This window comes from Syngnathoides biaculeatus, chromosome 12 (genome assembly GCF_019802595.1).
Source record: "Syngnathoides biaculeatus isolate LvHL_M chromosome 12, ASM1980259v1, whole genome shotgun sequence".
In the NCBI taxonomy this organism is placed as follows: Eukaryota; Metazoa; Chordata; class Actinopteri; order Syngnathiformes; family Syngnathidae; genus Syngnathoides; species Syngnathoides biaculeatus.
Genome location: NC_084651.1, coordinates 2,143,422 through 2,156,347, shown reverse-complemented (window position 1 = coordinate 2,156,347; position 12,926 = coordinate 2,143,422). Strand labels below are relative to the sequence as shown.

The window sequence follows — 12,926 nt, the reverse complement described above, 5'->3', positions numbered from 1 at the left end:
TGGGCTCTGCAGTTAACCTTTTAATATCTGTTTTTGAAAAATAGAAAATCTGAAGTGAGGAAATGCGATTGGCCACCGATAGGAAAAGGCAGGCGTTTATTTCTCATAAATAGATGATGCAGGATCGTTTTTTGAGGGATTTCGATATTCGAGGTAATCCCAGCCCGCTTTGACCAAACGTGAAAACCACACAGACAGACCTGGAAAACGTTCCATTTTTGTAACGTGAGAACAAAATGGAAACGGACCCTGTGTATGTTGTCGGAATGTGCATCCTATGTCTTGACGCACAGGGCAGCACGTCAGTTTTTTTTGGTCTGTTTTCATCTGGTCATCCTACACTGTGGTCAGTAACCCACGGGAATTGAACCCGTAACATCTCGTGAGGAATTGGGCATACGCGAGGAAACAGAATAGAACAAAAAAAAAGCTTTCATTTTTGATGTCGCTTCTACGTTCCTCACCTCTTGTGCGTCTTTCCCCCTCAGGCATGTGGAGACCCCAAGGCCAAGCCCTCCTACCTGGTGGACAAGAACCTGGAGTCTGCCGTCAAGTTCATCGTCAGGAAGTTCCCCGCTGTGGAGACACGGAACAACAATGTGAGTACGCGATTCTGCGTGTAGCCTGGAGTATCCGTTCTGTTACACGGTTATTATCTTGGCGCGAGTCGCTTTGCCGGAACGTGTTTTTATAATACATTTTATGGTTATGTTTTTGTTTGTCTGTGTGAATCGGTAGTAAAACCTGCGTTCGGAGAGACTGGCAAATTTAGTTTGAGAAAAAATGTCTGAAATTGCGTGTGCAGAGTCATTAATTTGCAGTACCAAATGTTCCTTTAGCTTGCGGCGTGTGTGCTTATGTGTGAAGCCTGTGTGTGTCTGGCTAACTGCTTTATTCAATATAAATGTGCAAAAATTGTCTCTTATGTTCTTTTGTGTTTCTGTGTCTGTTTGTTTTGCATGCTAATCCTGGCTTATTCCGGACTTGTGCTTTTTGGTAAGTTTATTTGTGTATTTCATTTGAGTTTTCTACAACTGTGATCATTTATTTCTACGTTTTAAGGCTATTTTTTTTTTTTGGTCCATTTGCTTTGCTCGGCTGGCCCCGTTATTTATTCATTTTTTTTTTTTTTCTTCACGTCCTGTAGTTTAGTGCGTCAATCGAGTGTCTCTGGATGTTTTCTGCAGCCGCTTTGCACCGCGTGTCCTCAAAGGAACGAACTCTCTTGTCTCGCGTTAACAGATTAAAGCGAGGGTTTGTGGTTTGAAAACCGCCAGCAAGTTTTGAACTTAGCTTTATGTCGCTAACCCCGGAAAAAAATCTTAGTAATGTCCACGCGGGAAGGCCACAGCCCGGATTTCAAGACCAAACCTCAGAACTGTGAGGCACGTTTTGCAGCTACCACACACAAAAAAAAAAAAAAAAGTCTTATAGTTGCCATGCTTGTGTAACTATTAGGAATGGTATTGGTTAACCCTTTCAATAAAGTAGATTTTAAAATATGTGCATGAACTATTTATGATCACCAGGGGTGATTACTAGAAAACGGAAAGGCAGTCCTAACAACTGGAGTTTCCATGAAAGCGAGGTGTTGCACCGACATTCCAATTTCAGTTCCCTAATTTGATCTTGCAGCAACAGCTGGCTCAGCTGCAGAAGGAGAAGTCGGAGATTCTGAAGAACTTGGCCCTCTACTACTTTACCTTTGTGGATGTCATGGAATTTAAGGTTGGAAATCACAACAGCGAGGATATCTGGTGCTTGATCATGTCCCGAATTGCCTAACGAACGTATTTGCACGCGTCGACAGGATCATGTGTGCGAGCTGCTCAACACCATTGATGCGTGCCAAGTTTTTTTTGACATTGTAAGTCCATCAATGACTTCATTTGAGCTTTTGTTCCACGTGAACGATGCGACGGGACTGCTTTGTTTCGTGTCAAGACGGTGAACTTTGACCTGACGAAGAACTACCTGGACCTGGTCGTGACTTACACTACACTCATGATCATATTGTCGCGCATCGAGGAGAGGAAAGCCATCATCGGCCTGTACAACTACGCTCACGAGATGACGCACGGAGCCAGGTGGGAAAAAAAAAGTCACGCTCAAAATTGACACGTTGACTGGTATGAATTCTAACGTGCGGCGTGTGTGTATCTTTGTGTGTCTCAGCGACCGTGAGTACCCCAGGCTGGGCCAGATGATCGTGGATTACGAGAACCCTCTGAAGAAGTTGATGGAAGAGTTTGTCCCACATGGAAAGGTAGCCTGTTGCTGCTAATAAGTACTAATTTGGCATTAAAAGTACCGTCATTTCCGGCCTTCAGAGCGCACCCGATTATAAACCTCACCCAGTACATTTGTAATGGAAATACCATTTGGTACATACATAAGCCGCACCAATAGAAAAGCCGCAAGTGCCCACATTAAAACACGAGATATTGACAAAGAAAGAGTTTTCAAAATTTTAATATCTTAGCACAGTACAGGGATGGCTTAAAAAAGAAAAAAAAAAAAAAAGCTGCGGCAGTTACACAGTAGCAACATGGTAGCACAGCACTAACGGTAGTACGGCGCTAATAGGGCCATTAAAAAAAAACATATCGGTAAAAATCACTCAGACACGGCAGTCACACAGCAGTAACATGCTAGCACAGCGCTAATAGGGGCGGTAAAAAAAAAAAAAAAAAAAAACATACCTATAAAAGTAATTTCCTCGGTACATTTATTCCTCTCTTACCCTCACTCTTACCTTTTCCGCTCGAGTGCCCCCTTGTGGGCGTTGGAAAAAAATGCTCAAATTAGCCGCATCACCACATAAGCCGCGGGGTTGAAAGCGTGTGAAAAAAAGTCGCATCTTGTAGGCCAGAAATGACGGTACTTACATTTGAGTACGCTCCAATACTGAGTGTAATAATGCGAGTGTAATATAAAATTCCATCTTGCAATTCGCATGAAAATGTGACGTATTTCAATTGAATAATGTTTGAAAATGCAATCTTTCCCTGCACTAGGCATTTTTCACTCAAATGAACATGTTAGAGCAGCAGCTTGCCATTGCAACATAACAATAAATTAGCAGAATTAATTCCATATTGTAAAACAAACAAAATGAATCATTTCAACATGCAGTTCACAGGCACCTGTATGATCATGTACAAGTGCATGTTACCCAAAGTATTTCAATGCAAATGTCCCCTGCTAATGTTTTTTTGTCATACCGCAGAGGAAGAAATAAACGTAGAAACGTTAATGACAGCTGGCACCTCTGGCACTCGTCAAAGCTGTGCCACATTCAGCATGTGCATTGACCAAGTATTTATGTTGGAGTTTTTGTCACGGGGATTTGCCAGTTCAGTGAGTTCTCACCGGGTCACCGGGTGCGGACACTACTTCTGCAATAAAACCCACTGGACATTATGCCTCTGTCTTGGAGTCCTGCATTTAGGTCTTCAAATTGTCTCAAGTGAGTTTGCGAAGTATTTGTTGGCATTGAGTTGTGATGTCTCCCCCTGCAGTCTCTGTCTGACGCGCTGATCAGCCTTCAGATGGTCTACCCCAGAAGGAATCTGTCCGCCGACCAGTGGAGGAACGCCCAGCTGCTCTCGCTCATCTCGGCTCCGTCCACCATGCTCAACCCGGCGCAGTCAGACACTGTGAGCGGGACCAAATCACGTTGTGCCGTCTTTCCAAATGAAATTATGAAAAGCTAAGCTCGCAAGCATGTCTCTCTCTCTCGCTCCGTCTCACTCTCTCGTGTTTCCAGATGCCCTGTGAATACTTGTCCCTGGACGCGATGGAGAAATGGATAGTTTGTAAGTAGCGAAGAGACACTTTGCGACGTTTCCGTTCCGACGGAGATTCCTGAGCCACGTCTTCCTCTTTTGTCCAGTCGGTTTCATCCTGTGTCACGCGGTCCTGAACAGCGACGCGGCGGCGCTGTCGCTGTGGAAGGTGGCGCTGCAGAGCTCCACCTGCCTCTGTCTGTTCAGGGACGAAGTCTTCCACATCCACAAGGCTGCCGAGGACCTTTTTGTCAACATCCGAGGGTAAATAAACGAGGAGCACAGATTACATCTGGGTAGTACTGGGCAGTTTGGCCTGAAAGTGTAGGGGTTTCATATTTTGATACATTTTTCTACTTCATTTTTGGAAAAAGCAAGAAAAAAAAAAACTACTCCCCCCCACACTTCCTTTTTGGGATTTTCTTGATTCCTCTTGATGCCAAACAAGCTTTAACCCCCCCCCCAGCATCAACTTCCATAGGAATACATTTTTCTATACACATGCCTCCTCTTGGGGGAAACAAATCATCAATAGATTTGATGTAAACATAATCCTTTTAACGATAAAATTTCAAATGTTCAACAATTGAATGTCATGAGATAAGCTGTCAAAGTGTGTGGCATAAATATGCACGTTCATTTTGGCAGAATTCTGAATATTGTCTTCCACCAGACTTTCTTCTTGCCATCCAGAAAACAATGGATCGTGCCGGTTGTGCTCATTTTGTCTGGTCCTTAGCGAGCCTTTTTTTTTTTTTTTTTTTTTTTTTTTTGGAATAGTTCATCGAGGGGTCCGAAAAGTCTAACTCAAACCAACGTCTCTCTGTTGGCAGCTATGTTGTTAGTGTAAGCGCTGCACATGAGTGGGGAACCACTTTGAATTATGGAAGGCACTAAAATCTTTTTTTTTTTTTTTTTTTTTTAAATCCCTCTTGAAGAATGAACTGTAAACGAATAACCCTCGAGGTTAATGAAAAATATAACAAATAAAATCAATCAATTGGTTTTGCCATTTTCAATCCCTTTTCTGTCATTTCTGTCAAATGTCGTACCATCTTGGGATTGAGCAAGTTGCCTTTGTGTGTTTTCCAGGTACAACAAGCGCATCAACGACATCCGAGAGTGCAAGGAACAGGCCCTGTCCCACGCGTACGAACGCACTCGCTTTCCAGCCTCGTCTTGTTGTTCCTCACACTTAGCAAAGGGATTTATTTAGTCACCTACTTTTTTTTTTTTTTACTTGTTTCCTTTTCTGCGACCTGCTCCGTCTCATCTCTGGAGTAGTCTGACTCAGACGCCTCTCTTTGTTCCCTTTTTGTCTTCCCCACATTTCATCGTCTGTACTTAATCTGTCTGCCGCTTTCGTCTTTCTTCTCCTTCCCGCCACGGCTGTCATTGCGTCACTTTGGTATCTGCTGAGGATTGTCCTCAAAGTGTCAAAGTGGGTTGTAAAGTGACGGCTGGGGCCTGTCGCCGTCTTCCGCGCTGACTCCCTCCTTCTGTCCGCCCACCCCGCAGGGGGTCCATGCACCGAGAGCGACGCAAGTTCCTCAGGTCCGCCCTCAAGGAGCTGGCCACCGTCTTGGCGGACCAGCCAGGCCTGCTGGGCCCCAAGGTGACGGCGTAAAACCAAGCATCTGAGCGTTCCCTCTTGTATCTGAGTTCATCATTTGCACCTTTGCCATATCGTAGATTTTTGAAGACGTTTCACGTTAACAAATACGACTCTTCTGTCCTCCTAGGCCTTATTTGTCTTCATGGCTTTGTCATTTGCCCGAGACGAGATCATCTGGTTGCTCCGACACGCCGACAACATCCAGAAGAAAAGCACAGATGACTTCATTGACAAGTAGGCACTGTAAATGTCCGACTCGAGCGCCCGCCTCCGCAGTGTTAAGCGATCACCGAGAACATGTCGGCCTTTTTTGTGTCGTGTTTGCCAGACACATCGCGGAGCTGATCTTCTACATGGAGGAGCTGCGAGCCCACGTGAGGAAATACGGCCCCGTCATGCAGAGATACTACGTGCAGTACCTGTCGGGCTTCGACGCCGTCGTACTCAATGAGCTGGTGCAGGTGAGGTCTACGTTGACCGACACCGGTGATTCCGCCCTCTTGCGGTACGCAGTCTTAAGACTGCAGGTGATTAATTTATTCATCTATTTATTTGTTTGTTTGTTTGTTTATTTATCTATCGATGTTTGTTCAGCTGTAGTTTACTCTAAAATACAGTACAGTTGAATTTTATCTTTTAAAACTCTTTAGTTTACAAACAATTGAGGGAAATTTATATTTGACCTTGGTATACTTTCTGGCATACACGTTCATTGAATGATTATTGAAATCACATTTTAAAATTGTCTATATATAAGCACCACGTTAACATTCAAGTGTGTTCTAATAATTATATTTTTGAGGGGGGAAAAAAAATCCCCTACCTCAACTTCAGTGAGCCTTTAGTCTTATCCATCCATTTCCTTTCCTGCTTATCTTCACGAGGGTCGCGGGGAGTGCCGGAGCCTATCCCAGCTGTCAACAGACAGGAGGCGGGGTACACCCTGAACTGGTCGCCAGCCAATCGCAGGGCACATGGAGACAAACAGCCGGACTCACAATCACACCTCGGGGCCATTTAGAGTGTCCAATTAATGTTGAATGTTTTTGGGATGTGGGAGGAAACCGGAGTGCCCAGAGAAAACCCACGCGGGCGCAGGGAGAACGTGCAAGCTAGACACAGGCGGGTCCGGGATCGAACCCGGGACCTCAGAACTGTGAGGCCAACGTTTTCCAGCTGATCCACCGTGCTGCCCCTTTAGTTGACGTTAATTTATTTGGAAGTTAACAGGATGCTTATACTTAAGAACTAACGTAACGACTTTATTTATGTGTTAGTTGGTGTAAAAAGTATTTGAACCACTCATTTACACTGTTGTAAATTAAACACAAACACAGTGGTACCTTGATTCATAACCACTTCACAAAATATTGCCTTATTTCACATCAATTTCCCTGGATGAAATGAAAAGAAACTCCCTTAATGTGTTCTCGCCCCTGTAAAATAACACCACAATTTTGGTTTTAATGAGCGAAAATAGAACCATTCTGGTTTGTAACCGCGTCCATATTTTTTGCGTGTGCCAGAACCTGTCCGTATGTCCGGAGGACGAGTCCATCATCATGTCTTCATTTGTCAACACGATGACCTCGCTCAGTGTCAAACAAGGTGAACGCAGCAGAAGTGGGATTGCGAATCGTGTTTGGCTGTTTTGGTGATACAACGACGGGTACGTCGGGAAATTCAATGTGAGGGTGCAGTTTTCATTCAGAAACGGGGAGAAAGCGCGCTCCATTTTCTGTGCATTTACAAACTCCCACTCCAATAACCCTCCTGAGTTTCCGAACGTTCCGGAGCGGAGAGAGCGCCCTGGGTGTGAATTTCCAAACGTACCCTGAATGTCCATTCACGGTTGAGTAATTGCATCTGAATTGTGTTTTGCAGTCGAGGACGGCGAGGTGTTCGACTTCCGAGGCATGAGGCTCGACTGGTTCAGACTGCAGGTTTTGATTCTTTTTGAGTATTGTGATTTATTTTCTCCAATGAAGGCATATTTATTTCCATTTATTGATGCTTTTTCACTGACGGTGCCGATTAAAATTTTTTTGACATGATTTCTCATTGAATACTGAGGACAAGTGAATCCAAACCTTGGACTGGTCCTTTAACTCTGTATTTCTAAAGCTCATACAATCCTTCAAGCTTTTATTTGATCGACCTTGACGGAAAATGGTCAATTTGTATGTCATAAGTTTGTATCCAGTATGTTTAAAAAAAAAAAAAAATAATAAAAAATTGTCTATTGAATTCTGGTTCCTCTGTGCAGGCCTACACCAGCGTGTCCAAGGCCAGTCTCGGCATCGCCGACCACAAGGAGCTCGGCAAAATGATGAACACCATCATCTTCCACACCAAGATGGTGGACTCGCTGGTGGAGATGCTGGTGGAAACTTCAGACCTCTCGATATTCTGGTGAGCTTTAATTTGTACTCAGTGGTGTTGAAAGCTTGAACGTCACTTACTGCTATTACACTAAAGGCAAACAAACATTAACATTGGTAAAACACGTAATTGGCCACAACCACTTCCAAACGCTGCTAGGGATGCGAGGATTCCTAGATTTAACTTCCAACGCGACAGCGGAAGTGGAATCTGCACACTCAGAGCATGCCTAGCGGCGACTTGTAATAATAGCATCGCTGCCGCCCCGCCGGGCTGCACGTCGTCGTAAATGCCAGGAACGGCCACTGGAAGCACTCGTCGGAGACGTGGGGTGGATTGTGGAAGTGATTCTGCCTTCCATCTGCATTTTCCGCGTTCCACCATTACCCCAAGATTGTGAATCTAAAACTGCGCGCGTGCGTGCAGTTTCTACAGCCGTGCATTTGAGAAGATGTTCCAGCAGTGCTTGGAGCTTCCCTCGCAGAGCCGCCACTCCATCTGCTTCCCTTTGCTTTGCACACACTTCATGTCCTGCACACACGAGCTCTGTCCCGAGGAGGTGAGCGCACATCCGCGCACGCAGTCCCAATATGCCCAGCGTGGTATATCGCATCTGTGTAAGTCGTGCTATTTTGTTCCCTGCAGCGTCACCACATAGGGGACCGCAGCTTGTCGTTGTGTAACATGTTTCTGGATGAGATGGCCAAACAAGCCCGAAACCTCATCACCGATATCTGCACTGAACAATGTACCCTCAGCGACCAGGTAGGCAGTTGTGCGACTGACTCATTCTTGTTTTTCCATTTAATTTTATATAGCTTTACAATAACGCTGCTTTCATATTCTGTCCCACCTTTAAATATGGGTTGTAGGTGAAACGTGACTAGAATAAAATTTCACATCGTCAATCAGTCCATTTTATGTACCGCTCGCCGAGGGCACATACAAACCAACCATTCACACTCACATTCACACCTACACATGCAAGCTCCACAGAGGCGGGGACGGGATTTGGAACCGTCCTCAGAACCGTGAGACCAATGTGCTAACCAGTCACCCACAGTGCCAACCGGTTTCGCAACAATAGGGGAAATTAGGACTAATGGATATTGTGCTGATGCAGCATTTATGTTAACATGATACTTGAATTGCAGTCATTCATGGATTTATGACTGCAGGGCTGCTGCACCTAATGCAAGATTGAACGTAAATGGCGTGACTACTGTAAAATCTCATGTGCAATGCACATTTTCCCCAAATAAATTAATAGTGTGCATCATAAAGCGGTATGGGGGAAAATGGGGTAAAAACTTTCACATTTTATGAATGGATGCTGCCATTTAGAGGTTACGAAAAAGTTGCACACTTTGATTCCAAAATGCCACCCAAACCTCGAGGTTATGAGTAATGTGCAGTAATGTACACGTTCATTCCAATATGACAAAAGTACGTATCACTGCATAATATGTACAGTTGTGGTCATAAGTTGACATACCATGGCACTATTTGTGGGGAAAAAAAGGAGATGACTGATGCATGAACAAGAACCATGATTAAATTCCTTATGGTCATTTTTTGTTTAATGGTAACCGTTTTCTAATATCCTTCCCAATTTAAATGGAATCATATTCCATTTTTTTCAATACTTCCCTGGTCCTTGAAGTTTTCTTTGAAGGATTGTACCCATCTTACAAATTCTGCCTGGGAAATCAAACTTATGAGTGCAAATTATTTACAAATAAAAGTATTGCTGTGAGTTTCAGGGTAAGAGCAAGTAAATAAAAAATAATTATGTGTTCAAATAAATAACTTCAGAATAATTCTTTGAAAAAAAAAAATCCAAAATGAACTTAGATCATATGCGCCAAAGTGAAAACATGTATTGTAAAATGCATTATACATAGGTGGCAGGGTTTTCCAGAATTTTGAGGTTATCGTTTGGGGTGCGCATTATACATGAGAAATTGTGGTAGTTTTGTAACCCGCCATTGTTAGGATGTTTACAACAGATGCTTTTCTTTGCTATATAGCGGTTTAATGGGTCTGAAGGCGCCTACATAATTGCGTCTTTCATTTTCTAATTGTTTAAAAGCAAATAAAAGTCATAAAGAAGACACTAAAAGTTTGTATTCTGTGATGGGATGTAATGGCTGTTATATAATAATGCTGGCTGACACATTAATGTTGGTCTTCTTTTGTTGGCGCGTGACGTAAAAAGCCTCTTGAATTGACGTGTGACCTCCCCGCCGGCTGCGCTTAAACCAAATCGCCGTATAAAAGATTGTTTACGGCCGACCGGCCGACCTGATTCCATCTGTCCGACTGACCCTCTGTGATTTTCCCTTCACCGGCAGCTGCTTCCCAAACACTGCGCCAAGACCATCAGCCAGGCCGTCAACAAGAAGAGCAAGAAGGCCACGGGGAAGAAGGGCGAGCCGGAGAGAGAGAAACCGGGTGTGGAGAGCATGAGGAAGAACAGACTACTGGTCACCAAGTAAGCGCACACCCGGCCGCTCTCACCCGGGGAACGTTTGTTCCTCGTAAGCTCGAGCTGCGTCCTTCGTCTTTCCTCCAGTCTGGACAAACTGCACACGGCGCTGTCGGAACTCTGCTTCTCCATCAACTACGTTCCCAACCTGGCGGTGTGGGAGCACACGTTCACGCCGAGGGAGTACCTCACCTCCCACCTGGAGATCCGCTTTACCAAGTAAGGAGCGGCCAGAGGTGGCGGGACGGAGTCACTTGACTTGACTCCAGTCAGATTTAAGGCACCAGATTTCGATTTAAGGAGTGCTGGGGTAAAAGGTGACTTGATTTTGATTTGGGATTACGGCGGGGCACAACGATAATGGTAGATAATGATGGAAACAGGAATGTATTTTTTTATCTATATAATATAAAAAGTACATTTATACAAGTTTAAAAAAAGAATTATATTAAATACATATTACGTGTAGCAGGGGTGCCCAGACTTTTTTTTTTTTTTTTTTTTTACCCCAAGATCTACTTTTCAAGCAGCCAGCCTCTCGCGAGCTACCGACTACTTTGGCTTCGGACCAGACCCCTCCCACTCGGAAAAGAAAAAATCTCGTCCAGTATAACCACTTTTTCTTCAATTATTCACATACTTGGACAGTCACGGCATCTTAAAACAACAGCATTTCTTTTTTAACTTTCTCCACTAATATCGAAAGTAAACATAAGCAGCACGTCTCGCTCGTCTTTGCTCTACGTTGTCCAGACTGTGTTGCTAACTAAAGCAGCAGTGGTGGACACTGTCATTATAAAACACATTGATGGGCTGCTTAAGTACTGTAACATTTGTGATTATGAGTGTACGTCTTTAAGAGCGGGATGGGGTGGGGGTGGGGGGCAGCCGGGGTGTAAGATAAGGTACGAGAAAGAGAGCGTGATGGACAATTGCACACGCGCAGTTTAGAGGGAAGATTGGCTGACTTTTTTCTTTTTTACCGCGATTGACCGATTGACGCGTTGAGCACCCCTGACGTATACCCTTTGTAAATAGATTTCTTCCCAGCTCCGGAATCTACGCAAACAGCAGCACACGCACACAGATGAGACGCGAAGCGAGAGCAGAATGCCGCTTAATCTGACGGGAAATCCGCTCGCTCTCCCTCCCAAGGTCCATCGTGGGCATGACCATGTACAACCAGGCCACTCAGGAGATCGCCAAGCCCAGCGAGCTGCTGACCAGCGTTCGGGCCTACATGACGGTGCTGCAGTCCATCGAGAACTACGTCACCATCGACATCACGCGCGTGTTCAACAACGTGCTGCTGCAGCAGACGCAGCACCTGGACAGCCACGGCGAGCCCACCATCACCAGCCTCTACACCAACTGGTGCGTCTTTGGAGTTCAAGTGGTGTCCACTTAACGTAGTTTCCGGCCTACACAGCGCACCTGGTTACAAGCCTCACCGAGTACACTTGTAAAGGAAATATCATTTGGTACATACATACGCCGCAGCTGTGTAAAAGCCGGAAATGCCCGCATTGAAACACGAGATATTTACAAAGAAAGATGGTACATAGAGAGTTTTTTTTTTTTTTAAAGCTAGCGCCGCGCTAAAGCTAACAGGGCCGGTTAAAATAAAACTCACCAGTAAATATCACTGAGACACACCAGTAACACAGCAGCAACATGCTAGCACAGTGCTAACGCTAGTGCTAGAAGGGCCGGTAAAATTCACTTCCTCGGCACATATGTTCCACTGGTCTCATTGTTCCCTTTTCCGCTCGACTGCCCCCTTGCGACCATGAGTAAAAATGCATAAAGTAGCTGCATCACCGCATAAACTGCAGCGTTGAAAGCGTGTGGGGGAAAAAAAGGCGCTACTTGTAGGCCGGAAATTACGGTAACTGATATTTGCTGTCGTCCTAGAAAGTGACCTTGATGTGACCGATCAAACCCTTGCGCAGGTACCTGGAGACGTTGCTCCGGCAGGTCAGCAACGGCCACATCGCTTACTTTCCGGCCATGAAGGCCTTCGTCAACCTGCCCACGGAGAACGAGCTGACGTTCAACGCCGAGGAATACTCCGACATCTCAGGTACAAACGCGCGCTCCCCTAAAGTGAGATCCGTTTAAGACGCACCATCGGCAACGCTCCCCGGCAGAGATGCGTTCGCTGTCTGAGCTGCTGGGACCGTACGGCATGAAGTTCCTCAGCGAGAGCCTCATGTGGCACATCTCCTCGCAGGTGGCCGAGCTCAAGGTACGAGCGAGGCCGCGATTCCGAGCGGGAATGTGCGCTCATGCGTTTATGTCTGCAGAAATTAGTGGTGGAGAACATGGAGGTCTTGACCCAGATGAGGACCAGCTTCGACAAGCCCGACCACATGGCAGCGCTCTTCAAGAAGCTCACATGTAGGCACCGTTTTCCCTTGTCTCTCGAGCCGCAAGACAACGTCTCGGATTTTGTCCACACTAATCCATCTTTGAGCATGCGCCACGCATGTCAATCAAATAATCTTTTCGAAATTTTGAATACACAAGGAGCCCTCAAACCGTGTGGATTGAAGAGAAATCACGCAGTTTCTCATGCAGAAGTGAAACAAGCCACCTCTGTAAAATATTTGCGGCATGGAAGCGGATCCTCAAAAGTTAATTGGCGTTCATG

At 45.2% G+C, this 12,926-nt stretch overlaps 1 protein-coding gene across 2 annotated transcripts in view; it reads left to right on the top strand.

Moving 5' to 3' along the window:
• nckap1 (NCK-associated protein 1) overlaps positions 1 to 12,926 on the top strand; it is a 28,853-nt gene that overhangs the window by 8,496 nt on the left and 7,431 nt on the right. The window contains exons 2-24 of one of the 2 annotated variants that reach the window (XM_061837369.1): positions 489 to 599; positions 1,642 to 1,728; positions 1,811 to 1,867; positions 1,945 to 2,087; positions 2,176 to 2,266; positions 3,522 to 3,659; positions 3,770 to 3,818; positions 3,896 to 4,052; positions 4,881 to 4,937; positions 5,307 to 5,403; positions 5,531 to 5,637; positions 5,732 to 5,864; positions 6,930 to 7,011; positions 7,288 to 7,346; positions 7,670 to 7,815; positions 8,212 to 8,344; positions 8,431 to 8,550; positions 10,140 to 10,279; positions 10,361 to 10,492; positions 11,429 to 11,647; positions 12,226 to 12,356; positions 12,424 to 12,521; positions 12,580 to 12,673. In XM_061837369.1, the coding sequence (XP_061693353.1) occupies positions 489 to 599; positions 1,642 to 1,728; positions 1,811 to 1,867; positions 1,945 to 2,087; positions 2,176 to 2,266; positions 3,522 to 3,659; positions 3,770 to 3,818; positions 3,896 to 4,052; positions 4,881 to 4,937; positions 5,307 to 5,403; positions 5,531 to 5,637; positions 5,732 to 5,864; positions 6,930 to 7,011; positions 7,288 to 7,346; positions 7,670 to 7,815; positions 8,212 to 8,344; positions 8,431 to 8,550; positions 10,140 to 10,279; positions 10,361 to 10,492; positions 11,429 to 11,647; positions 12,226 to 12,356; positions 12,424 to 12,521; positions 12,580 to 12,673 (2,581 nt within the window). Of the gene's footprint in view, positions 1 to 488; positions 600 to 1,635; positions 1,729 to 1,810; positions 1,868 to 1,944; positions 2,088 to 2,175; positions 2,267 to 3,521; positions 3,660 to 3,769; positions 3,819 to 3,895; positions 4,053 to 4,880; positions 4,938 to 5,306; positions 5,404 to 5,530; positions 5,638 to 5,731; positions 5,865 to 6,929; positions 7,012 to 7,287; positions 7,347 to 7,669; positions 7,816 to 8,211; positions 8,345 to 8,430; positions 8,551 to 10,139; positions 10,280 to 10,360; positions 10,493 to 11,428; positions 11,648 to 12,225; positions 12,357 to 12,423; positions 12,522 to 12,579; positions 12,674 to 12,926 lie in introns of both variants that reach the window. The other variant, XM_061837368.1, reaches the window with a different exon arrangement.